Source organism: Taurulus bubalis, assembly GCF_910589615.1.
Source record: "Taurulus bubalis genome assembly, chromosome: 15".
NCBI classification, from domain to species: Eukaryota; Metazoa; Chordata; class Actinopteri; order Perciformes; family Cottidae; genus Taurulus; species Taurulus bubalis.
The window spans coordinates 15,231,542-15,258,560 of record NC_136603.1 but is presented as its reverse complement, the minus strand read 5'-3'; the positions used below and the strand labels follow the sequence as shown (position 1 = coordinate 15,258,560).

At 42.5% G+C, this 27,019-nt stretch overlaps 1 protein-coding gene across 3 annotated transcripts; it reads right to left on the bottom strand.

The window, feature by feature from the left end:
• Window positions 1-1,703: 1,703 nt before the first annotated feature.
• On the bottom strand, window positions 1,704-27,019 carry gsk3ba (glycogen synthase kinase 3 beta-a; the record flags this gene model as incomplete). 3 transcript variants are annotated; one of them, XM_079231295.1, is made up of 11 exons in its annotated part: window positions 1,704-1,798; window positions 2,298-2,396; window positions 2,631-2,817; window positions 3,870-3,977; window positions 4,122-4,219; window positions 5,026-5,132; window positions 5,963-6,093; window positions 6,976-7,086; window positions 12,116-12,199; window positions 19,244-19,437; window positions 26,932-27,019. In XM_079231295.1, 11 exons carry the CDS (start codon window positions 27,017-27,019, stop codon window positions 1,704-1,706), a joined length of 1,302 nt encoding a protein of 433 aa, XP_079087421.1. The 3 variants fall into 3 exon arrangements, with proteins under 3 accessions (XP_079087421.1, XP_079087422.1, XP_079087423.1); XM_079231296.1 differs by having other exon boundaries at window positions 1,704-1,774; XM_079231297.1 differs by having other exon boundaries at window positions 1,704-1,774; window positions 3,882-3,977.

The window sequence follows — 27,019 nt, the reverse complement described above, 5'->3', positions numbered from 1 at the left end:
TGCTCATAAACAGTACATGGGTCTGCATATATACATACCTTTAACACAACATGGGAAAAATAATCAACATAAAAAAAACACATACAAGTCATACATGTCAGAATTTTGGTGAGGAGCATTTATACTGTATATACAAATTCTTCTTTTTTCTTTTCTTCTTTTTTCTTTTTTTTAATGTAGTGAGTATTCTCTGTAAATAAGACGCTTGGACAGACTGTACCGAGTGGCTCTATGTGCGGCGGGTGGAGGAGAAAGAAGGCTAGGCTAACACTTTAGTCAGTGGTCACAACACGTGAAACAGCCAGAGATGAGCCGAGGGACCACCGCCCAGACTTCTCAAGGTGTCGAGGAAAGAAAAGTGTTAAGAAACATCTTGACTTCTTCACGAAGACGGCGAGAAAGAGGAGGAGCGAGACGGGGAAAGATGTTTGTCTAGACACTGCACTGTCACAGAAACACTGTTACAGACAGTCGGTACAAAGATGGGGAATAGAGCGATGCCCTAAATCCATCTACAGCCTTAATAGAGACAACACAGGAGGACAAGGAAGAGACTGCTGGAATCTAACCACACTCCAGCAAAGAAAACAAAAACACCACCATATCTAAATCTATTGTCCTTAAGCAGCGGCAAATATTGCCACTGCTCTGCCAGATATGAGCTCACCATAAATGATTTCTGAACCATTGTAGTTAATATACATATATCTATATATACTTTTTATACATAAGGAAAAGTAATATATAAACTGTGTATGTATGCATGTTTGTTTTTGTATTGTATGTATATATTATACAAGCACACAGGACCAGATACGTGTCACATCCATTGCACAAGGCAATCCAAAAACATCTGCCCAGGAGTACAAAACAAAAATTAAAAACAAGGTCCAGTAAAACAGCTTTTCTGACCATTTAAAAATAACCACAGGCGCAAAAAAAAAAAAAAAAAAAAGTCCAAACTTCACCCCAAGTGGACTGCTTCTTTCCACATACATCAGGATCATCATGCACCCATGTGTGTGTGAGGATGTGTGTTTATGAGTGTGTATGTGTGTTTACCCGTGCGTGAGCCTCATGCCTTATCTGTGGAAGTGGAAGTGAGAAGTGAAAGGGCGGATGACCCCTGGGTGATCCTAACCATACTCAGGCCATGCACTACAGGAGGAACCATAGGTGGGATCGGCCAGGGGACACATGAGGTCAGAGGTCAAAGGATGCAGAAAAATGGGACAATGTGGAGGAGGACAAAGGGGGAAGGCCAGATAGGGTGAGGGCCGAGGGTAACAGCTTAGGACTTTTTCTACAGATTGTCCTTATACAAACATTAGCAGGCTAGCATTGTGTATACATGTACAGTGTACTTTTATCAATAGTACAGTCGACAACAGCTCTGGCCCTGCACTTTCCTTCCCTGTTGAAAGGACACGGAGAGACGTCTTTGACGGAGGATGGAGTAGAGTTCAAACAGCTGGATGAAGGGCCAGTCAGGGATAAAAGAGGCGGGTTAGGATGCTTTGTTTGTGGTCGTGGCATGGGGCTGTTGGCTAGCTGTTGAACCTGGACAGCGTCAGCCTCACTCCGCTGCTGTCAGGGAGGAGAGCAGGGCAGAGCAGAGCTGAGCGGAGCTCACCCCCTGGCCAGGGCAATGGAGAGGCCGTGGGCTGGGGCTGAGACCGGGGCGGGGCAGGTCATCTGTGGGCTCAGGAGGTGGAGTTGGAGGCCGAGGCAGAGGCGGTGGTGGTGCTGGGACCTCGCTCTGTGCTGCTGCCATCTGTGGACAGGAAGAGGAAAAGATCATTCAAGTCAAACAATGGTGAGTAAGGGAAAGCAAACGTGACAGAGAGACAAAAAGAGTGATGGTCTCCCTTTACAGCACCCACATAGTTGACTGGGAAAGTGAATAAGTGATGCTCATTACTTCCTCAGCTACTACTTTGAATCCAAGCTTATTAGTAAGATCTTTAACACCCCACTGGAGCTGTTCAGCAACCAACAGTTGCCGGTTGTTTTCGGAGAGTCGCAGGTATGAATGTGTGAAAAGATATATTTTTGCAATGTTGTAGAAAAGGTAAGCCGTCACCTTTCTGGTCAAAAGCAACTTGCATCGCAGCGTTTAACACCCGCAGTGCTTTTTAATGCACCACCTTTAAAATGAAATATATTGACCACTAGAGGTTAACAAACTTTTTCAAGTTTGAATTACTAGCTGTGACTTATATTGCTGCTAACGGATAAATAGAGCTTTCAAGCTGCATAAAAAAAAGGGCTTTTTTTGGAGGAAGCGTGGGTCGAACCTGTGGTGGCAGAGGTGTTGGTTGGGGTAGAGGCGGCTGCCTGGCTGCGGGCATGAGCAGGGAGGAGTATGGAGGCCAAAGAGGGATTACTGGATAACTCTGAAAGAGAAACAGCAAACGTGTACCTTTTGACTGATTTAGAGCTGAAACAATTAGTCCATTAAATGGTTAGTTGATTAAAATTCTGCAACCATTTTTATAGTCTATTAATTTACTTTTCTCCCCCAAAAGTATTCATGCAACAGCTTCAGTTTTAGTTCAAAATGTTAATATTTGCTGGTTCACTTCAGTCCTTTACACTAATTAACTGAATATATTTTTTGGTGTGCACACCCTGGGTGGTGAAATTGAAGAGGGAGGGCTTCTCTCTCCCGTTGGGCAGTTTGACGTTGGGGTCGCGTAGCTCGTCAAAGAAAGAGTGTGCGCAAGCCTCTAGAGGGGTGAGGCGGGCCGTGGGCGTGTACTCCAGCAGGCGAGAGCACAGGGCGATGGCCTCCGGAGGCGTACGCGGCCGGAACACCTGAACGACAGTTAGACACAAATACGGATGTCAGCAGGGACCACATGAAGTCTAACTGAAAGAAGAAATTGCAATGTTGTTAACAAACACAAACACACACACAATGAACTTGAAAATGAAAAATAAATATCTCTAGTGACTTCTATGAAGCCTGTAGTACTCAGTCAAATTTCATTATTTATTTTTTGGGGGTAAAAACCAATGAATGATTGGCTTTGATTGCTGCAGCAGTACTGACTCAACGCAGTTGCAGAGAGCGACCACTGCAGGGCCCCTGAGAGGGCAACAGGAAGACCTGCTGCCTGCTTATTGGATGACTGTTATCCAATGGAAGATCTGTGGGTGGGACTGCTGAGGGAGAGTCAGGAATAGAGAATGTCTCTTTACTGCTTCTCACCCTGTTTATTTTCACCGTGACTTGTAATGCACCAAGATGAGAGCATGACGCGAGGGACGCATGTATCCGATATCAACAGGCTAACCGGTCTTTAATAAATTGACAGATAACGCAGAGCAAGGACTGCAGAGCAGGATGGACTCTTGCTGGTTCAAGACATGTGCTGTGACTGAGACAACACAGGTTCAACATACAACACATGTTCAACAGCCAGTCAGAAGCATCAGCCAAATGAATGTTAAGTAATGCATTTACACGTAGCTGCATTTATACTTATTCTGGAATGTAAATACAAACGCATAGTATGCTACTGTTGAGGGGTGAAAACCTTGAGTCAGAATTTGTCAAGAACTAAAAGAAGATTTTTTTTTTTTTTCTTGATTTAAAACCCCCCCCAAAAAAAACGCTTCACGTGCAACAGAAAAGAGATTAAAATACTAAAACAAGGTTTATGACAGCTGACTGAGCCTGTGTTTTATCAGCCATTCTTCATGGGGACAAAAAAGCTCAGGGCTGTTTGGGTCTTATGCAGCTCTGTTGGGGGGATGTGATGAAGTTGGATGATGCGGAGCAACATGCGGGTACATTGGAAACAAGCATGGAGACAAGAGATGAAGCAGCGGTGGATCTTAGAGAAGTAAAAGGGCTCCTGTACCTGTTGACTCACCTTAGTCCAAGGATGTGCCTTAATCTGGGGGAATTTGAACTCAGTGTAGTTGGGGTTCATCTCACGGATCTGCTCTCGGGTTGGGGTCCCGAGAACCTGGAGAAAAAGACACGGCAGACAAGAACAGGAACAAGAGCATTAGGTTTATAACTTGAATGTGCCATCCCTTGTGAAAAATAAACAACTTTTAGTATCATATATGACGACTTCTGCACCCTGTGGGTCACCACCAGTCATTACCTTGATAATTTCAACCAATTGATCCACTCCACTGTCGCCAGGGAAGATGGGTTGTCCTAGCAACAGCTCTGCCAGAACACAGCCGGCTGACCACACGTCTACAAAAGGAAAAGACGGGTCACCGAAAGGAACGAAAGATGTCAGATACGAGCAAAAGAAGGGCAGAGATGACCTCAATCCTCTGGATTAGTCTGCATTTAATATTCTATATTTTATTCTTTTAAAAAACAACTTATTTTTAGGCCCTTACCTTGAAAATTAAAAAAACTAAAAAGGGTGTATCTCTGCAACCACTAGGGCTATTTGAATAATTTTGGTGTTACAATAAAAGGCTACACATGTGAGAAGTGTAAATATCAGTCTATATGTTACTGGTTAAGAGTAAATGAAGATAACACAAAGCAAAAAATGAAAAGGTTTCAGGTCTGCCTAGAAAAAAAAAAAAAAAAAAAGCACATTCAGGATGATTATTTCCTTGACATGATGCAGCTGTAAGGTCTAACTCTAACCCATATCATAGCACAATATGTGAACATTCTCTCTGCAAAGGTTGACTTTGATAAAGTGAAGCAGAATAAAGGTAGAGGGTTTAGTACAGAGAAAATTCAGGCGAGGTCTCCAAAATTTGCATTGGGGCACATTTGCGCGAATCTGTGATATTTGAATTTTTTCATGTACCAAACCATATATTTCACTTGTATATTACTTATGGTGTTCAATACATCCAAAATACAGCAGTTTTGGGCTCTTTTTTTTTTTTTTTTTTTTTTTTTTTTTTTTCAGAAAACAAGCTATCATTTACAATTTAATATAACAATCACTCAGTCTTCCCACCCTAGCGGGGGATTGGATTTTAAAAGGTTAAGGGTTAAAGTGTTGACTGTGACAGCTGGAGTCAGGCTACCTATGCTGGAAGTGTAGTCAGTGGCACCAAAGATGAGCTCAGGGGCTCGATAGTAGCGAGAGCAGATGTAGGACACATTAGGCTCCCCACGGACCAGCTGCTTCGCACTGCACAAAAAAAAAAATGAAGGCACATAATCATCATCACCATATTCTGCTGCAAATATGAACCTAAATAAAAGCCTCGTGATAAGGATTTACACAGAAAAGTGAGAAAGATTTAGAAGATAATGATTTCAAATTTCCTGGGTGACATTTTCCGTCGACTGCTTAAAAATAAAAGTGAAGGAACATTTTGCCACATTCAAACTCTTCAGTGAACACTTAACAGCAATCATTTAGCTCAGCATAAGACCAGATTCTTTAAAAGGAGTAGTTTGATATTTTCTCTTTATTACTGAGCGTTAGATGAGGAGACTGACACTGCATTCATGTCTGTATGCTAAAGATGAAGCAACTGCCATCAGGTGATTGGCTTAGCATCAAGACTGGAAACAGAGGGGAACAAGCTAGCATGGCTCTATCCAACAAGGTAAAGAAATTCACCCATCACAACTAATAAAGCTCACAAATTAACACATTCTTGTTTGTTTAACCACGAAAACAACATGGAGCAGTGTTACTGGGGCTTATGCACAGACTTTTTTTGTTGTCTGGGTGCAATGACTTCCTGGGGTCTTGTCGTTACTGTGAGGTTGCTAGGCAGCGAGCGGAGACTCCAGGAAGCAACAAGATACTAACGTGCTATTTAGTGAGCTTCAGAAGTGCTCGGAGGCCGATTTGATTTTGTTACCTTCAGCCAGAGCCAGGTTAGGTTTTCACCGAAGAAAGCGAATAAAGGCATTTCTCAGAATGTCAAATTATTTCTTTAAACTACAGGAAATCAAATCTGACGACCGTTGACTCAACATAACATTTAGCGAGTTACTGAGTCTCACCTGCCGAAGTCGCAGAGCTTGAGCACAGCGGTCTCTGGATCTAGCAGCAGATTCTGGGGCTTGATGTCCCGATGACAGATCCCAAAAGAATGGATGTAGGCCAGGCTCCTGAACAGCTGGTACATGTACAACTACACACAGAAAAAACACACACGGGTTACGCCTACACAAACGGCAAGCTCAGTTTTCATAACGGGGTTAAAGTCTGGACACAACCACTCCAGAAGCAATTTCAGCCCAGTCAAGTACGTAACATTTCATCGTGTTTAAACGTGTCTCGCATTGCCTCTTCAAACTCCTGAACCTTGTCAACAAGGCCTTGTAGAGATAAACCAACAGTCTAGAACCAAAGCAGGTGGCATCTTTATATAATTAACTTATTCTGAAAGTCTAAAGGAAGGGCATTATTTTACTTAAAAAAAATGATGATTAGAAATATTCAAAGTGACAACTTTGAATTTTTCAAAAGTTGTCACTTATTTGAACATCTTTGAGCAGGGCATGCAGGAAGATCCTTCCTACATATTGTGTTGTACTAATGATGATATAGTGACATTTCATTTTCACATTTGCATTTCATTAGTTAAATAGTGTCAGCGAGAAACGTTTAATCACAGATCATGTTGCTTATAACTAATTTAGTCTCTTACGTGTTGAACTGAAATTCTCACTATTTGTTCAGCAAATAAAAGCTGACAGCATGTCTGAGTGGAAAGTCAGTAGATTTGAGGGCAGATACTAATTTAGAAAACAAACAGTAGGAATGTGTAGCAAGTTTATGGAAGCCTAAGGTTTAATAAAGTAAATTAAAGTGTCAAAACATATATTTCACTAACACAATGAAGCACCTATGGTTTATTACATACTTATATCATACACGGTACTCTACTGAAATATAAATGATGCTATAAGATATTTAACACATCTTGTGTGGGAGTTTGATATAATATCGTCATTCGTGATGGTTAAGGACACACACACACACACACACACACACACACACACTTATGTACCTTGACATAAACCATGGGCAGAGTCTGCTTGGCTCGGCTGTAGTGTCTGGCCACTCGGTAGACAGTCTCAGGAACGTAATCCAGAACCAAATTCAGATACACTTCATCTTTCTGTTGGAGGAGAAAAAACATGCACACACAGAGATTAGTATAATTAATATATATATATATATATATTAATTATACTAATATATATTAATTATACTAATATATATATATATTAGTATAATTAATATATATTAGTATAATTAATATATATATATATATATATATATATATATATATATAAAAAATATATCATAGTTTGCAAAACAGTTACCTTTACATTGAGTATCCCTACAAACAAGGCAAATAAAATAAAAAACAAATAGCATTCATGACTTATAAATGCACACATCCACGTCAGCTGTCAAACATGTTAATTTATCAGAGGTTTTCTTCCCATCCTTTTCCCCTCTCCGTGTCTGCAGTTATGATGCATCTTTCCCTGCTGAAAAAAAGCCATTTGTGAGCTGATGTAACTGATTTCTTCCTTTTTTTCAGTCTAACTGGGGATTCATTGTATAGGACTCGTCCTTCGAGGGCAGGAAACACACAACCATGCGTCATAACGGCCTGTGCTCCAACAGTGGCCGCAGACAATGATATCATTTCCTGCCTGGAGGAGGCCTGCATTGCAGGGCTGAACTGTGGGTCGTTAAACTTTGGAGCACACTGACCCTGAAAGAATGCTGCATCTGAAGTTTCTCCACCCAACTATTCTAACACGTTCCTTCTCCTTTGATTCTGACAAGAGTTTGCCAGCAACGAGCCATTTGGAGTTTCTTGCGAGTCCATTGTTTGAGACCTAAAAGTAAAATCACACACGGAAATTAAACTAATTTTTAGATACAAAACACATTATAGGAACACAGGAATATATACTCGTTCACAGCCTCTCTGTCCCTGGTGGTTTGTTCGGGGAACATTCAAGCCTTAAAGTGACACACTTTGGCCTGATTAAGAGTTGGGTGATGGGACAAATACACCGCAGCAACAGGCTGAATCGATGGACTGCAGACTATTCTGCAGAATGAGTGACTTTATACGTTTCCTTCACAGATAAGTCTGGCATTATGATCCCATTTAAATACCAAAACCAACAATGGTTCTCAATGTTGTCTGACCTTCCTGCTCTGTCTGTGACACTCAGTCCAGTCTATTGGTTTCTACCGATTACTCACAAAGCGGGCACTCAGCGGGCACTTAAAAATAAAATAAAAAATTGTTCACACCCTTTGGAATCACCACACCGTCGCCAGAAGTGACCTTCCCTGTTGACCAGTGTTAAACACACCTGTGAGACATACTGCCCCGAGGTAATAAGACAGGGCTTCCAACTTGAATTAATTCAATCATTCTCTCCCTCCTATATTGGTCTTTGAGCTGTGTTCAACCCCATCTTTTTGCAGTGTTGGAAGACAGATCTGGCAGGTCTGCAAAGCACGATGTACGAGCTGGTCCTGTGAAGAGCTCCCAGACAGACCCGGTGGTACACTTCTGTCAGCTCAATGCCCTGCTTTGTACTGACTGCGCTCTCCCACGCCTACTCAGACAATTAGACACGGCTATATGGTGACTGAATGAAATACCGGGTCAGGAGGACAAGGAGACGGTTGCAGATATCAGGGATGATGAGCAGCATTTCCCGAACAGCGCTCAGACACGGGTAACTTCGCTTACACACTCATCGGCCACTGGCATCACCCTCCAACTAACACTCTCTGCGTATGTGTGTCTCTCTCAATGCCATGTGTGTGCGTGAGTGCAGTGCACCCACTAGAAAACTCCCATTGATAACATTTGTGACTACAAGGCTACAAGGCCCCCTCCGCCTCCTGCTAGCGCCGTCAAAGCTATATTTAGCCTAGCAACAGCGATGACTCACTTCCTGCCTCACCACAAAGCCACTTCCTTGGCTCGTTCCCAGATGGTTCGCCAGGAGGGGATATGATTGGCTCCTTGTTCACTCCCGGCTAAATAATTCAGCCTCCAATTTGCTGAGAAAATCTGCTTGCACCTGTCTCAGCTACAAACCAACAACAAACACATCATGCTACATTGTGTAAGAGAAGGGAATTGATGGAAGCTGTGTCGTAATATACAGTGTACGTGTCAGTTTACGAAAGCGCAGCTCATATTAGCACGTGGGCCTCCAGATCATGTGCTTAGAGTGTGTTTGCCACACAAAACAAATCAGTTCGACAAAACACATACATTCATATGATTATATTTAATTACACTAAAGAAAGGCTCGACAGTAACAGTTGACAGGTAGCCATTGGTAACCATTTTGAGAAATTGGCAATTGAGTCTTGGTTTTTGGTTGCCATTAGTGGCAACTACTTTATACATAGTAACAGCAAGCAGTAACACATGTACCGCGAAATGAATAACTTTGTACTTTTTGATGCATTTGTGATATTTAAAGATTGCTGTTACAGTCAGAAACTGATTTACTAGCGTGCACCCAGGCATCCGTCTGAGACAATATGAGGCACATTAAGTTGTTTGACTGTGGGGTAAAAAGTGTGTCTCGTCCGTCAACATCCCAAACGAATGTGCAAATAGATTTAACGAACAAAGAACCAGATGAACCTCATCCAAGAGCTGATGCCTGGTTCAAGGAACTCAGACACAGAAAGAAGTAGGCGGGCATCTGGTGAGGAAATTTTACTTATTTTGACGCACACTAATGAAGACTTCAGATCTAAGAATAAAGTAGACACGTCCACATACTGTACTGTATGTTAGGCACTGGCATTGCCATACACTTTGAGTTTATATACATTTATTTAGAAGTAAGCAGCATGTAATAAACAATATAAACTGAAAGGATTTGAAACTAGGTTTTAACATATATTTTGAGACAGGGCCATAAATTACCGCAACATAATCACCACACAGTAAATCTGGTGAACCCTGAGGTTTTGGGGCCTCGGGGCAGTGCTTGGCTGTCTATCCAGCCTCAAGAGGAGAGCTCCGTGGATGAAAATGGAAAAACAAAGACGTGTCAGTTTGGCTCAAAGCTGACAAACACAGAGAGCACAGAAAGCAGCTGAGGGTTGGATTACCAACGACACAAAGCGTACAACTGCCTCAGAGCCCAAATCTACAGAGGCCCCAAAAGTCACATACTGTGGATATTCTGCAACAGTATTGTCATTTTTACCCAATCATATAGCCCTATGTCAAAATCCCTTTTTATAGAGATATTACTTATATTGTGTATTATATTGTTGTTGTTAAAGTGTAGTTAATCAAATAGCCAGTGACACACAGAGGGAACCTGAGGCCAGACAGTGTTTTTCCAGGAAAGGTTGACTGGGTGGTTTCTGAATCTCGGTGCAAATAATTTAGCTTCCAATTGCAGCCTGTTGTGTTCACTGGAACTTGTCAACAGGTGGAGGTCAACAGGGGCTAAACAAAAGTGTTTTAACCTGAGGCCTAGTTAAGGTTTATCCTGCCATAACCCCAATGGTTTGCGAATTTTGTAATTAATATTTGCAATGTATGGTAATGTAGTGAATGATATTACCTAGATCTTTATTTTCCGGCTGTTACAACTGAAGCCTGTAGCTTCATAGCGCGCAGGCAAGAATGCTGATATACATGTTTGTGTGTCAGAGACTCAAGTGAAGTTATTCAAAGCAATTGTGCCTTTTCATGCATGAACACAGATGGGATTATGAGAAGTAACCACAGCGGAGGGCGAGACTGTCAGTTTACACGCACTATCTTTGCGGCATCTTATTTTGAAGTCAATCCACTATTTACCTACCTGCCTACGCTGTTTGGACCCGTGGCCTTCTGTTTGAACAGTATTATACAAGTGGTTAAAGGGTAAAAGCAAAAGCACACTGTGTGTCAAGCACGCCACATGCCAGCAGTTACATAAGACTACCTGTGCACATATTGGCAGCTACAGTAGCAGCAGTCAGACTGGCTCACAGCTGCATCCAGCATGAACAGTCCCATCAGGACAAAAACCTGATCACATCTTATCTCTGCCTCACCCTCTGCCAACATCTGTCATTCATCCATCCATCAACTTGCCTGCAACTCTTATCGGCTAAGCTCCCTATCCAGGTGATTTACCTTTTACCTACTTATGTCTCCCCCTCTCCGTTCTAAGTCGAGACTCTATGGGTGGTAAATCCCCATACCAACAACACAGTGCCAGTCTCCATAATTAGCTTGGAGCGATATTGTGAGGGGGAACAGGAGGAGGGAGAAGAAATGGATATATGAGAGGAGAGAGACAGGAGGGGGGGGATTTAAAAAGGTGTAAAGGTGAAAGTAATAAAAGAAACAGATGAAAGTTGTGGATTATCAAAGCAACAATTCCTGTGAATGTAAAAGTCATGTTGGGAAGCTGCAGGGTCATTTTGAAGACAAGTCAGCTGTCGGTATACCAAGAAAGTAGCCAAGATTACCAGAGGTCAGTGACCACATGGCACGAGGCGAGGGGTGGGAACTGGGTGGAGCTTAGACCGTGCATGGGAGGGGAGGGTGAGTCTATAATAAACAGACACCCTCTGGTCTGGCAAATAGATGCTCTCTTCCAATCTCTCAGTTGTCTCTCCTCCCACATCATCACCTCCCTTCTAAAATCCCCCACAGCTTTCCTTGGCCTCGGTAGGTGTGCAACATGGAAGCATTCCTAACTGCAGAGTCATGGGTATGTCCCAACAGCTTGTCTGTCAGGTTTGTGTCTATATTTAACATATGGACCTCTGCCTGTTTTTCAGCTGGTTGAATGACAGTCCAGCCTTGAAGTCTCCAGGAGACCTCCAATGGCCAGCAGAGAGAGGGACTTCCCTATTGAGGCCAGGAGGAAGATGTAAAATGGTGCAGCTGACAGGAAGAGAAGCCAACAAAAGCAAAATAAAAAATAAAAATCAGCTGTGGCATAAAGCTTAATTATTTCATAACTCTTAGTAAGCCAGCCAGGCAATCTTACGGTGCTCTTGAAGATGAAAAAAAACCTTGTACTTCAACGAAATATTCTTATTTATTGACGCTTAAATTGCAGAGTGGTATAAAACATAATGAACAATGCAGTCCAGAGACAAACCTCAGATACACTCAGCCAACTGACCTTGTCTCCACTGGAGTAGAAGAAGTAGCGCAAGCGGACGATGTTGCAGTGGTCCAACTTCCTCATGATCTGTAGCTCCCGGTTCTGCACAAAATAAAAACATCAATGACACGTTACATGCAAGATTCAGGCTCATGGTTCAAGAAGTAGGTCTGTGGGACTTTGAGACCCTGAACACTTTCTACTGGACCCACAGTACAATTAAGGACAGTTCAAAGGGTAATTTCTCCGAATAGAAGTTAGACATGACATGTGTCACCATCACGGTAATGACATTATGGCTATACAGAATAGTGATTAAAAAACTTTCACATCACTGTGTCTAAGGACAGAAAACCAAGCAATTTGTTTTAACAATCACCTCGTTGTCAGCCACGTCACTGTCACAAACTCAATGTGCCACTTTATCAGGAATCAAGATATGTTTTTATTTATTTTAAATTGGACGTGGCAAAAATAGCTGATAAATAGAAAAAATGACATTCATCCCTTCACGGTCGAATAAATCCCACAGGCTGAAACATGATGACACAATTATGTACCGTGTGGCATGTTCCCTGTTCTCAACAAAGAAAGCAACAATTTAAGAGAAAAAGCACCTCGAAAGCAAAACAAGTTCACAACGCAGACCGAGAGCAGGACACATCTGGGAAAAAGATGTGACAAATAAATATGTTCAAAGGAACAGTTGCCTTGGGGCCTGTAGTGTGATGGCGGGTTACAGGCCCTCCCAGGGCCACGAGAACAAGATGGAAGCATTGGACCCTGGTCGAGTGTTGACTTGATCTAGTGCTTGTGTAACATTTGGACTCCACTCCAGAAAGTGAAGAGAGAATTGTCAGAATCAGATTGTGTCAGAGTAACACAGTTACTACATAACAGTTTGGCTTTTGTTTTTGACGTCATGAGCAGCTCAAATAGTAGAATGAGTGGGTTTTGTACTATTGATTGTTGTACTATAACTGCATGAAGCACCCACACCAACTGCAATGACTTGCATACTAGTATTCTGAATATGATATTATTACAGCCAGGATGTCAGAATGTGGGATTTACATCAAATGAATCCTTGCTTGTCCCTCTTATTTGCATAAAAGTTAAATCCCTATATTATGAAATGATCATTTCCAGGTTTTTTATATTTGGTATTTTATATTATTATGAAGGTACACAATGAATTGCAGAATACAAATAATGTACATCACCAATAAGTAATCAGCTTATAGCCGACATCGATTGAGAAACCTCTGACAGAGTGACTAGCCAGTAGCTCACCGACTAAGTCACTAGTTGAAAAACAGAATTCCAAGCTAATTGGCTGATGAAATAATGCAACAAAGAGATAACTGATTCATTAAGAAGCTGAGAAATAATCTTACTGACCAACTGTATGGCCTCCTCAAACCAACAAATCCACCTGGGACAGTGTGTGGGTTTCTGGGAGGAAAAGGGTGCGATTAACTAGCTGACCCCAGAGCAGGCAGTGACCTGATACACCGTCTGATCCTCTCTTACAGTAAACACAGGCTTCAGGTTTGGTGTAAAAGAATCGCACACAGGTTGGACCTGTACTGGTGAACACGAGTTGGGATTTTGGTCAGTCACTTCAGTGGCTTCTCATTCAGTTATGGGTTTTCAGTCGTTCTCCTTTTACCCCAAAACTAGACAAAATAAATGTAAAATGTCAGTAACAAATTGTAGCTTTGGGTCAAAGTGAGACACATTTCTAGAATCAGTACTAATAGTTGTCTCAAACAATTATTTCATCTATGTATATCTTTTGATCATCAGTTCATTGTTTAACTCATTTTTCAGGCCTAGTCCTAGCCTCTAGTAAATATTTGTTTTTAGTCTTGTTTTATAGTTTAATTATGGGCTGTTTTGACATTTGAAGATGTCACCTTGGGCTTTAGTACATTTTGCACCACTATCTAGCATTTTGTAAATGGAACAATTCAAGATAACTAACTCGATAGTTGGGACCTTAAAATAATAAAATGTTAAAATATAATTAAAATATCATCACAAGTTACCAGAGTCCAAGGTGATGTCTTGAAATTGGGTTTTTAGAATGTAAGATAGGAAAAGCAAAACAATGAATTGGCTAAATGTTTATTCTCTACAGCTTTGAGACATACAGTACATTGAGAAGCTGCCTGATGAGCCGGCTAGCTGATTGTCTGAATAATGACAAAATCATAGTAAAAAGCTGTGCTAGCTGACTGACTGGGTGACTAATCCCGTCATGTGGATCAGGGGCATGCTGACTGGCGCAGGGCAATACGCTGCTTTCCTTTCACACTTTTATGCCACTTTATGAGGATTTAATTCTCTCTCATTCATTTTTTAACAGAGCAGAGTGAGTCGTCTGTCCACTAAAGCAAGACCTCATCATCTCAGCAGCAGCATCATCTTCCAGCTCAATGGACTGGTAATCACTGCAGTCTAATTCACTTATAGGCAGAAACAAATGGTTCCCACAGTCCCCTCCTCACACACACACACACACACACACACACACACACACACACACACACACACACACACACACACACACACACACACCCCTTGCTGGTCACGGAGCAGCCATCGTGCACTGCAGGCAACGCCCCTGTCTTCTTGCAGTGGCATAGTGGGAGGGTTTAAGGGTGTGCCTGTGTGTGTGCCTGTGTTGTATGTGAGAAAGATGGTACCATATGGAGGAGGCGCAGACAGGCTGTTTAGCAGCCCTGCCCAGCTCCAGCTATACTGCAGTCATTCCTGCTGACCTGTCATCCTCCAGTGTGTCAGCAGCACCAGCGAGCAGACAGAGACAGATGGAGAGAAAAAGAGAGAATACCTCAATTTCAAGTTGCGAGAGGTGCTGATATTTACTGCTAGACAAAACCACATTCATTTTCTAAAAAGATTAAGAGCAAAGACACACCCACAGAGTTGTACTGTTCTGCTTTGGTAACAGCTTATCGAGGTTATTTATTATTTAACCCACAGTGTATCAAACCTAAAAGGATAAGGCCCGCATTATTCTAGATTTTTCTTTGGGGCTGACAAAAAAAAAACCAACAATGTGATTGGTCATCTCAGAGATATTTGGTGACCTACTGTATGTGCTGTTCATACTCGTATTAAGGTTAAATTAAACTGAAGGCACAGACACAGCTTATAAACTAGTTAATTAGTCAGTCCTGTCAACCAGACCTTAAGTCCGTCTCTAAGCACCTTGCTTTCCCGAGCCTGCCTGAGGTAGAGCGCTTCACTCTTTAAAAAAGGGATCACAAATACGTAAATTAGTCAAAGTTAAAACAAAATGTAAATTGTGCATTTATTGGGAAAAGCTGCGGATTAATACACAATGTCTCCAGTGAATAGTCACAGGGTAGTGTAGCTGTAATAGTAGCAGGGTGGTGTATGTGGGACAGTGTCCATCATTGTAATGAAACATGTCACCCCCTGAAACAATGTAGCTCAATGATGCATTTAGTTTTTGGAGAACAATATGACGCGTAGGGAAAGCTATAGCAGGCTGTCAATGACAAAACAATACTTGTTAGTCACAAATACAATGAAAAGAAAGAAGAAAAAAAAAGAAAAGAAAAAAAAAATACAGAAAATCCCAAGATTAATCCTTTAACAATGATGTGTACGTGTCATTAACCCCAGACGTGCGTGCGTGCGGATATAGGATCCCTCTGATGGGAGTGGAGGAGGACCTATCCCATAATGCACCAAGAGTATATTGTAAGCCCACCAAGATTGCCTCACATATTCATCATCTAAATCCTAACATAGAACCTATTTATAATAATAATTCTTTGATTTATATAGCGCTTTTCTGAATACTCAAAGATGCTTTACATAGGAATCATTCACCCACTGATGAGGAGCTACCATGCAAGGTGCCACATCAGGACTATCTAACATTCATACACCGTCGGCGCAACTACGTGAGCAATTTAGGGTTAAGTGTCTTGCTCAAGGACACATTGACACAGGCTGGCAGAGCTGGCGATCGAACCGCCGACCCTCTGATTGGAGTATGACCCTGCTCACCACTGCGCCACGGTCGCCCGTGAATTTACTTGATTACCCTGTTTGACTTGTGTGTATGTGCGTGCTAGTGAGCGAAAATAAAGTATTCACACCCAGGCTCACTTCACAGATGAACACCACATCAGACAACAAAAAAAACAGAAGTGTAGTTCGAAAACTTTTGAAAAGGAGAAGGAATAAGAAGAAAATGCAACACAGGTCTGCGTGTGTTGGGGGGTTACACACTCGTACTGGCGCGTGCTGGTGGTCATGTGAGGAATCTTAACGCTCTGTTGCTTCATTTTTCATAAACTGTTCACTGAAGAACCGACCGGCGAGTAGAAGCAATGAGACAGAAAAGGGGGCAGACGGAGAAAGACGGCTGAGGTAGAGGCTCTGCTTTTAAACTAAAAGAAGAAAACAACGGGACTGACCTTTAGCTGAACATTGTGTCAAGATGCAATGTGCTAATCACAGGCTAGGAAAAGCAGGATACGACTTGATCATGGCCAGCATGCAGAGTCACAGAACACATGTGGATTTTGTGACAGATGGTCGACACTATGAAGGGACATCATTTATCTCGTCTGGTTTTGGATAGCGAAGGACTAGCACCTGCTGAAAAATGTGCTGATTCTCCAAAAAAGGTTAAACCTGGGGCACGGAGCTGCTGAAGTATTTAGCTCAACCGGTCGGCTCAACTCAACCGTCGTGCGGTGAAAACGTTAAAGTGCAAAAACATCTGACTCAACTTTGACTAAACTCACGGGAGCTGGAGGTTGGCAGTCCAGGAGAAAACCAGGGACACCTAAGCTTGTCCTGCCTTCACTGTTCTTGTCCTCTCACACAAAGACAGGGAAATAGTAGTACTATAAAGCTATAGTACCGAGATAGCTTAGTCTTTGTGCTAAGCTAAGCTAGTGGCTGCAGCTTCATAAATACTGTAAACACGAGTAGGGATGGGTATCGTTTTTTTCTTCTTCCGATACCGGTGCTAAAACGATACTTTTAAAACGATACCGGTGTCTGAACCGATACTTTTGTATTGCAAAGGCAATTATTTTGCAGACAAAAAGCATCAGGTGGCCTGATAGGGAACGTGTGCATCTGCTGCTTTACTGGACTACACGTCATCATTAACATCGACTTGGAGAGCTTTTCTGAACCAGACGGAGCAACCGAGGAACAAACACGTCTCCTAATAATATCACTTAGTGTCGCGGCTTGGAGTGTTTCTCAGCCGGTGTTCTTGCCGGTCAGCTGCGGTTTCTCTGCTCTGACGTTGACTTCCATTAGTGAAACAGATGTTTCTAGCAGGAAGCTTAGAGTTTACAGTTCGGGAGTCTTTTCCCTCTCTAGAGACTGTGCAGCTCAGGCACCGAAAGGAAGCACCGAAATCTGCGTTGCGTTTCGGTAGGTACCGGTCGCATAGTGGCACCGGTTTTCGGTACCCAACCCTACACACGAGTGGCATCAATCCCCTCATCCAACTCTCAGTGAGAAATACTATTTCCCAAACTATCAAACACATCCCTAAAAAAGGTGCCTCTTACCAATGTCTAATCTCCTCTATTATAATTACAAAAGGTTTAAATGAACCCAGAGCCAGAGTGTGCAGGTTTTACAGCACACATATGGAAAAGATTATAAACCACACATTGTATTGCATCATCTTAACTGTGTACTTTGGCTTTATATGCTGTGCCTTGGTCTGTGAAAGCCAGAGAATGTGGGATATAGACGCAACAACCTTAAGTGTTGCGTGTATAGAAGGGATCAACGTGACCCTGGACATAACATTCATAAACATCTTTGTTTTTGCGGGGGGTTTTCCTCCCTATGCATGAGATTCCTTTAAAATCTCCCTGGACAAATGTTGACACACTGTTGCCTCGAGCACATAACGTTTTTGTTGATATCAAAAAGGAGAAACCCGCTTCCTTTAATTACCACAAAAGTTTTTAGAAATGCATAGAAAGTGAGATATAACAGAACCCATACAGAATTGGCAGTGTATTAGGTACAGCTACCTAAAATGAATAGTCTTATACAGCAACAGATCTCATCTTTATCAAGGATATATATATATATATATATATATAGATATATATATCTATATATATATATATAAAATTATATAATTATTTGTAGAAACCGTTTTAAAGGGTTTGTGGTGCTGTCAAATTATAGTGTAATAGAGTGAGATGTTTTACTCATTATTTGTCCACCCCAATTATATAAACGATTGTTGGCTACTCTCATAATATAACCTTGAGCATTGTGTTGAGCATTTATGCAGTATTACCAACGAAAACAATTAAATGACTGTTGCAGGCACTGTGCAGCCACTACCCTCAGCTCTGAAGACTATAAACTTAATGAGAATCTTAACAGCTGCCCTGCAGGCTTGGCAGTCTCAGGTCTTTTATCTGTGAGCTGGAAAGCTAGCAGCAGGGACACGGAGGCCCCCACCCCAGCCAAAGAGTAAAGGGAGCACAGACAATGTCGCCCCAGCCGAGGAACAACAAGCCATCAGTCAAATCTATTCAGAGCACAGAAGGAAATCCAGCAGAGCTCTGCGTGGACGGAAATATGACATTTCCACGGTGGCAACTGAGCTAAGCTTGACGGATGACTATTATGAGATGACTGATGACTGTTACTAGGTTCAAGTTTGTTTGTGGGAAGAAGAACAAATTCTCCCACCACGACCAGACGCACAAGCTTCCTGCGAGAAAATACACGCATCAAAGCAAGGATGTGTCAAATAGCAAAACGCTAAGGAGTTTTGCCTTTGTTCACAGCTGCGCTGATCTCTGTGTTCTTGTGAAGGATCACTGCATCCATGTCTCTTTCACAGTTATACTCTTAGTCACATTCATTACACGTTACGTCGTTAAGAAGAAAGAAAGTACGAGTGGTATGCTCATTTCTAAATGCTGCTTTTGTTCATCCTCAAGCGTTTTGCTGACAAGTGAGAGAGTTGCGTAAGCTGAGCGATACTGTGTGTGTGTGTGTGTGTGTGTGTGTGTGTGTGTGTGTGTGTGTGTGTGTGTGTGTGTGTGTGTGTGTGTGTGTGTGTGTGTGTGTGTGTGTTACCTTAAACCTCTTGTCTTGCAGGACTTTCTTGATGGCCACCATCTCTCCGGAGTCGCAGAGTTTAGCCTGGTAGACGACGCCAAACGAGCCGTTGCCAATGACCTTCGTGTCCGTGTAGCTCACCTCCTGTGGCCGGTCGGGGCCTTGGCCCGGGGTGGCCACGACTGTCGTTACCTTGCTGCCATCTTTATCTCCTAGAGAGAGAAGGATGAAATGCAGATGCTCACGACAAGCAGTGATATGCACAAATGGTGCACTGTACATCTAAGAGTAGTCTTAACGGTACGGGATAGAGCACAAACTGACATTAGAGACAGACAGCGAAGATAATGTGAAGCTTTGTGAATGTCAAGCAATAGTGAAAAAATTACAATTAAAATTTTTTTAAAGATGTTTCATTTACATACAAAACAAACTCATCATTTGCTCTCGCAGGCTGAATTATCGCTGAAAAGTCTTGGCTGAGAGAAACGGCCTCATTCTTGAGCCACAGACAGTTTACCCCCCGCTCCTATTTGTTTTGTTCCAGCAGTACTTGTTTGCGGTCAACAGCTATGCTTGTACTGATCAGCTCCCAGCTGACTGACTGAGTGTGAATCATTGCTGAGCTCCAATAGAGTGCCCAAGCTCAAAAGATTTGTCTCTTGAACATGACATTTGTTTGCAGTGTGTCGGTGTACTTTGAGTGGAAAGACATTAAAGAAGAAATACCTCGGCGGAAACAATCAGACGTATGAGAGTGCCATCAAGCTCCTCGGACGGACTCACCGACCACATTGTACAGGCAGACCAACGAAATACCCAGGATAATTATCAGTGAAAAGTCATGAGCTAATAAGACTGTATATGATGCTAATGCACAATAGACTGGAAGCTGCTTTCACATGCCCCTCCTCCCCTTTATGTGTTCCTCTCTTGTCAGTCAGGGCCAGCTCTGCTCCCCTGAGATCCCGGCATGGAAGCCTTTTCCTGGTTAAGTGGTTCTCTTCCTCTGCCTCCCCCTTACCCTCTCCACAGAAGTGTCAAGGAGCAAAATTCACATTAGCTGGCAGTTAAAGGACAACCAGAAAAGAGAGTGCGTCGCATGCTTCTATATCTGTCAAGCTCTCAAATTAACCATCGGAACTTTTGCACAAGCTAAGCAACCAAATCCTACCGCAACACCTACTCCACCCTCGGAATTACTGGTCTTATTAGCATATTCCCCTTTCACACCAGCAGCAGCAGCAGAGAAAGGTTGCATTTGAGCCAAAACACCCACGCACCTAAAATCATATTTTTGTGAATGGAATTGTGAAACGTGTCTAAATTTAGATTTGTTTTGAGTTGCCAAGAATGTCCTTTGTAAACAGCTCACAGTGGATACAAAATCAGGTTGCTGGGTGGATTAGCGCTGCTTAATAACCGTGACTGTTCCAGATCATGGTGTTACTTAATAGAAACTCTGTGCAGCATGCTGTGGTAGCAAACCAGCTCCAGGTGGAGGACACTGGCAGGCCATAAGAGGAGGTGCTGACCATCTAACGCCAACTTCTGGTAACTTCCAGTGAGATTGTGTCCGAGCTTGCAAATTAACAAAGTGATTAGGTTAATTAACCCGCCGTAGCGTGAATTATTTTAACACCAGAGAGTCAGCGCTTTGACTGAGACGGTAACACAGTCCAGAGGTGCACTGGTTCATTTTTCATGGGCTTGCTGGACTTATTTTCCAACAGGGTTATTGATTTTTACTCACTCACTCACTCTCTCTCTCTCACACTCACTCGCTCACTGAAAAAAGAAAGAAAGAAAATGACGCCTCCATGGTCCACTGTGTGACCATGGAGTAGTTCAATCACTGACGATGTGGTTATGATCAAAGGAAAGGGAATGGAGGGGGAAGAGAGGAAAAAGGTCTGAGAAACCAACAGACCGTCACTCTCCAGGAAAGAGAAACTGAAGACGGATTCTGTAACGACAGAAATAGACAGAGAGAGACACACTCTCACACACACACACACACATACTGTGCTGACACGCACACAAATACAACTCAGTGAGATCTCACACTGACGCAAACGAGGAATGACCAAGCAATCAGAGTGCAATTGATTTTCTTGCATTTTCACGTCACCGATTGGAAGCACAAACTCTCACACACTAATCTGATACAGCACATAAACACTTTTGTTTTTTCACAGAGTTCTCTCCATTTTATACCGGTAGAAAATTGTCACAATGACAATCAATGAAGATTTTTTATTTTAAATGTAATTGGACTTGTTTCAACCAAGAAGCACCTTTTCATCAAACTAAATTATGCCCAAATGAACCATATGGAAACTGAATTGTTAAATAAATATATATAGCTTTGGCTCCAAATATACTGAAAGAAAAATGTAACTCGCAGCCTCAACAGAGAAAAACACAAACACCTTAAAACATGTGCTTGCAGCATTGCCATAATTAATTTGTCAATTAGCCTGCCACGAGAAAAAAATTGCTAGTGTGACAAATTACAGTGCATGATTTCATGTTCATGCGCGGAATCACTCAGCTACATAAGTGACACAGGAGAGACAGCTGCTGTGACTTTTAGCCAGAGGCACCAATAGCCAATTCAGGTCACCAAACCACAACATGTGTACTCAATGGGGGCCGGAAAAACACCACCGTTGAGCGATTGCTGGACACGTGTGGGCCTGGTTTATCATTCAAAGTTACCGGATTAATCTGTGTTTGTCGAAATGCAGATAGCCTAAAATGAAATGACCAAAAATGCTGAATTAAATCACTGTGAGAAGATCAAACGTTCGATGCCAACTTATCAACACAAGTATTTGTCGTCAAAAGGGGTGCATTTTCCTAACACAAAATGCATTTGACATACTACCGACTACAAATCATTTCTACACATCTTCGAACTTGAATTTTACGTGCAGCATTTTTTCACTAAAGGTTCACCTGGGTGATATACAGTCGCAGCCTTTGAAATGACTTCTGCACATAATTTCACAAACTCAAGATTTGACTGGGCCTCATTTGAGCCCATAAATGTGTTGCTCGTAGAAGTAGAAGACTTTTTGGTATGCATAGTTTGCCCACCCTACAATATGTAAGTAGGACATGGTGACTGTATATTAAAGAAAATGCCTGGACATTGACACCCGCCTTATAGGATCTCTTACAAATGTATTTGTAGCAACTCAAAGACAGATACTCTGCAATCTGAACAAGATAACACTTTTTATTCATATCCAGAGGACCATTAATTGTATGGGTGCATTTTTCCCCCTTATATACACGTATGCATTTCCTCTGACAGGAAACCAAACAAATAAATCAACGATTTAATACTTGAATCCTCTTACACGGGCCACCCACTTTCCAAGTACTATAGGGGGAATAATTTGCATTGTTAATCTACAAGACACGATCCGATTGTAGTGGTAACATTATTCATATATTTACTGCATGAGGGACCATTTTCCCACCATTCATGTCGAATCACTATGAGTGTATGTCACAGAATGTGCACCTGCCAAACTGTTGACGTGTACATTCCTCTCGGAAATTTGGCAACCACATACAATCCTTTATACAGCATGTATCAACTGTTTGGCCATAAATTATATCACATGCACTGTGACTTCAAACACTGAGGCTGATACTATCATATCACTAGCAATCATTTAAAAATGCACTTACTCACTTGGGTTGGGACCACGTTAGCATGCCGAACATGTTAAAAAGCTTTTAGACTACAAAATGCACAGAATGGAACCAACTGGATTGCAGGGCAAACGGAACACGCACACGCAAGGCTGATGAGATACTTCCCTACATCACTAGAACATCCAGCCGCAGGAATGTCACCGCTGACACAGATAGACATTCGACTAAGCAAAGCTTGGATCAAGACATCAAGGTATCGGTGGTGTTTGACCAGACACCATGTGGGTGGATAGATTTTAGATATCACAGTTGTGTGCAGCCTGCAGAGTCGTGGCTGCCCAGGCCTGCCACCACACCGACTACACCCGACAGATCGTCTACTCATGTCTCCATCCATCAAAGATCAGCTGTCTTTTAAAACCTGCGAGGGAGTCTGCTGGTTCTTGTCTTGCCCGCAAATTGCTTTCTGTTTCATTTGGAATAAAAAGAGTATAATTGGTACATTTTGTTTCCGTCATCACTTGCAAAACGAGAAACGGGGACAGAGTGGAAAGGGGATTAAAATAGGGAAAGAAGGATAGTGGGAGAGAGCTGCAGCTTTGAAATGCTAAACAGGCCGCTCATTGTTCTTGGCCAGCTGCCTCACCCCAAAAAACAAAACCAAAGAGAGCTCATGTGGGTGTGCAAACGGATGTATGCATGTGTGTATGTATGTGTGTGTGCGCGTGTGTGTGTTCTTGTCTGTCTGCGTAGGAGGGGTAAGAGTGTTCTCTCCAGGATCATACACACTGACTACAGCTGCTTGAGATAATCAGCTAAATTATTCACACACATGACTGGAGGTGATATGTCTCCCAATGGATGGAGGTGGTCAGAGTGATGGTGGATGACATACTGCAAGAGAAAACTAGTCCAGGTAGATAATAACAAGGTGACATGGCGTTATATAAATGTAATCCAAAGTACAATCATGACACAGCTGAAATTGCAAAATGTGTTTCTATGAATGACTTATCCGATTTCTTTTTTTTAAGTCTATGAGTTTCTGCAGTCACTTGTTTGCAGGAAAATCTGTATTCTTACAAAAGTGACCCCTACACTTCGTTTGAGTCAAGCTGAAACTATTAATGCATTGACCGAAATTATTTTCATAGTCTATTAATCATTTGAACTGTTTCTGGTTCAAATTTATCAAAGTGAAGACTTGATGCTTTCCATTGTCTTGGATGATCATTTATGATAATGGGGTAGGCTACATCAGGGGTTCTTAACCTTTTTGACCTCGGGTCCCAACTTTTCAAGTACAAAGTGCCCCGGGTTTTATTTAAATATTAACACTGTATTGGTTTATTAACTAATTGATCTCACTCTTGGTTTGGCTTGTATTCAATAACTACCTACAGTTAAACAAGCAACAACCTTGTCAAATAAATGACATGATGCAATGTGATCATGACAAAGACATTTATTGATCATGTGGATGTAAACCTGCACAGACAAGTCATGGAACAAATCAAGCTAATAAAATAACTTATTTAAAGGCTCAAGTCAGGTGTAAAAATAACTAATAATTAGATTAAAAAAAAAAAAAAAAAAAAAGGGAGACTCAAAACAAACTGAAATTTGATAAATAATGTGGTAATAAAATAAATACACTGTGCACAATTATTAGGAAAGTAGTTTTTTGAGGATTAATTGTATTATTGAACAACTACAGTGCTAACGGTTTGGCGTTGCCCATCAGTGACCTTTTCTGCATCCCATTGTCCTTTCGCTTGAAAAATCCCACCAGCTTTCTCACGAGCGTCGGATGTTTGGTCTCTAGATACCGCTTAGCTTTGAAGCCTTCAGTGCTGCGTTAGCTAGCGAGGCTAGCGTTATCCTACACTGGGGTCAGGGCTCCGCCTCGTTACCTCCGTTCCCAAAGCCCTTCTTCGTGAAGTCAGGATTATACTTGCACAAACATATAGAGGTTTTTGGGGGGCTAGCGGCTGGCTGAGTGTCTTCTTCTGCATATTGGAGCTTGTTAAACAACTGACTGATGCATTACCACCACCAAGTGTTGTAACTGAGCTTCTTGTGGATAACTAATATGCCCTCACGGCCCACAGGTGAAAAACAGAAAGTTTTTGGCGGCTAGGTGGCGCTCGCGGCCCTATGGTTAAGAATCACTGGGCTATATCAAATGGGTTGACTGACCTAATTCTAATTTTTGTTTGAAGCCAGCAAATACAATCGCTTCCGTCCAGTAAATACATCGTTCCTCAAACATGTGCCAGTCATACGTACAAGTACCTTTAATCAAATTCTTATTAGTTAACCAGACTAGCCCTTCTCTATTGGATCTAATTGCTCCACCTAATGGAAACCACCAGTCAGTAGCCCTATATAAATCAACTTTATGATCACAATTGATTATTGTGATGAAAAAAAAAAAAAAAAAGTAGAAATGGAAAGCCACAATTGCACGTTAGCAGACTGTCTTTTACTGTCCTAGTTATCATATTATTTCCAGTAAAAAATACAGTTTGAGAGATCATTGCTGCTTCATGTATTGACTGATTATCACAAAGGACATCTATGCAATCAACTTATTTCCTCTAGGGGGGCTGAACACCACCTGCAAACTCAGAGACACAACATTTTTTAAATTGCAGAGCATTTTCCTTTCGAGCATAACCGTGAGCATCACACACCAAAATGAACACACCAGCGCTTCAACACCCGTATCCAGGGCAAGATATGTATTAAGATTTGGGATGGGTGTGCATCTTCCTGTGTGTGTGTGTGCATGTGCAGGGGTCCCATTTCTCGTCCCAATGCCATAGTAGAGCCTGAAGCCTTACCCCAATAACACGCACCATAATCACAGCACAGCCCTGAAGCATCTTCAACATCATTTAAACAGCCCAATTTGCCACACACACACACACACACACACACGCACACACACACACACACACACACACACACACACACACACAAAGTGGATAAAAGTAATTAATATCACTAAGCCAGAACACTCTCATGAACTCTTTTTTCAAACAACTAATATTAATTTAAGCTATAGTACGTTAAGATAAACCCCCATACACCATCTTATATAGTCCAGACTTGAATGCTACTATCTGCAATCTATGACACCATGCAGTTTGATAAAATGCAGTAAGAAGCCAGTTTGTACAGAGGACAGTAGACATTTAACAGGCGGTGGGAAAGTGAGTGAGTTCCACATGCTTGAAATAGTAGCGGAGATGATATAAAGCAGATATCAAAATAGATACGTGTGTGGACCAACTCCATCTCTGCAGCCGGTCTAAAACCAGCCGTCGTGCACGGTGTTACTGTGTGGCTTCATGTACTGTGCTGGGTGTCACACTCCCTCCAGTCGTCGCGACGTCTGATGTCGACGCGGACCCAGAGGATCAGTGAACCTGCCCTCCCGGGGACCACGTCGGTTTCGCACGAGTCCACCACGGGAGGCACCTTCCGCTTTGACAGTTGCGTAATAGACCGGCCCTATCGCTTTAACTCGATCAGGCACACGGTCGGTGCTGTGTTGTAACACCGCTATGAGGTCTAATCTGCATCCGAGGGGGACAATGGTCACATCGGATCTGCAGTGCAAGGAGAGGGCTTCATTTTTTAAACTTGGGTTTGTGCCAACCGTAGCTTCTCCTTCTGGCCCGGCCCTGCCCGGCGCGGCCTGCTAACCCTGGTCAGGCTGACCGGGCCTCGGGGCCGCGCGTAAGAGGGCAACGACGTGTGCTCACACCTAGGCGAGCAGTGTGTGTGTGTGTGTGTGCGCGCGTGCATGTGCGTACGTGCCACTCAGAACCGTCCAATCTCAGTGACACAGTTATATATGACAGGGCTATGCTAGGCTAACCGGAGCTAACGTCATGCTCGCTTGACACATTTCCCACCTGGTCCGCGTGAAGACGGTTCGCGAGGCCGTGTGACGTGAACCCTCGTCGGGCCTGGTGCATGCAGCAAACGGCATGGCTGCTCGAGAATTACAGGGGTGTACTTACTGCTGACTTTCATGCTGCCAAAAGCCGAGGGCTGCGGCACGGGTTTGCAGCTCTCCGCGAAGGATGTGGTCCTGGGCCGACCCGACAT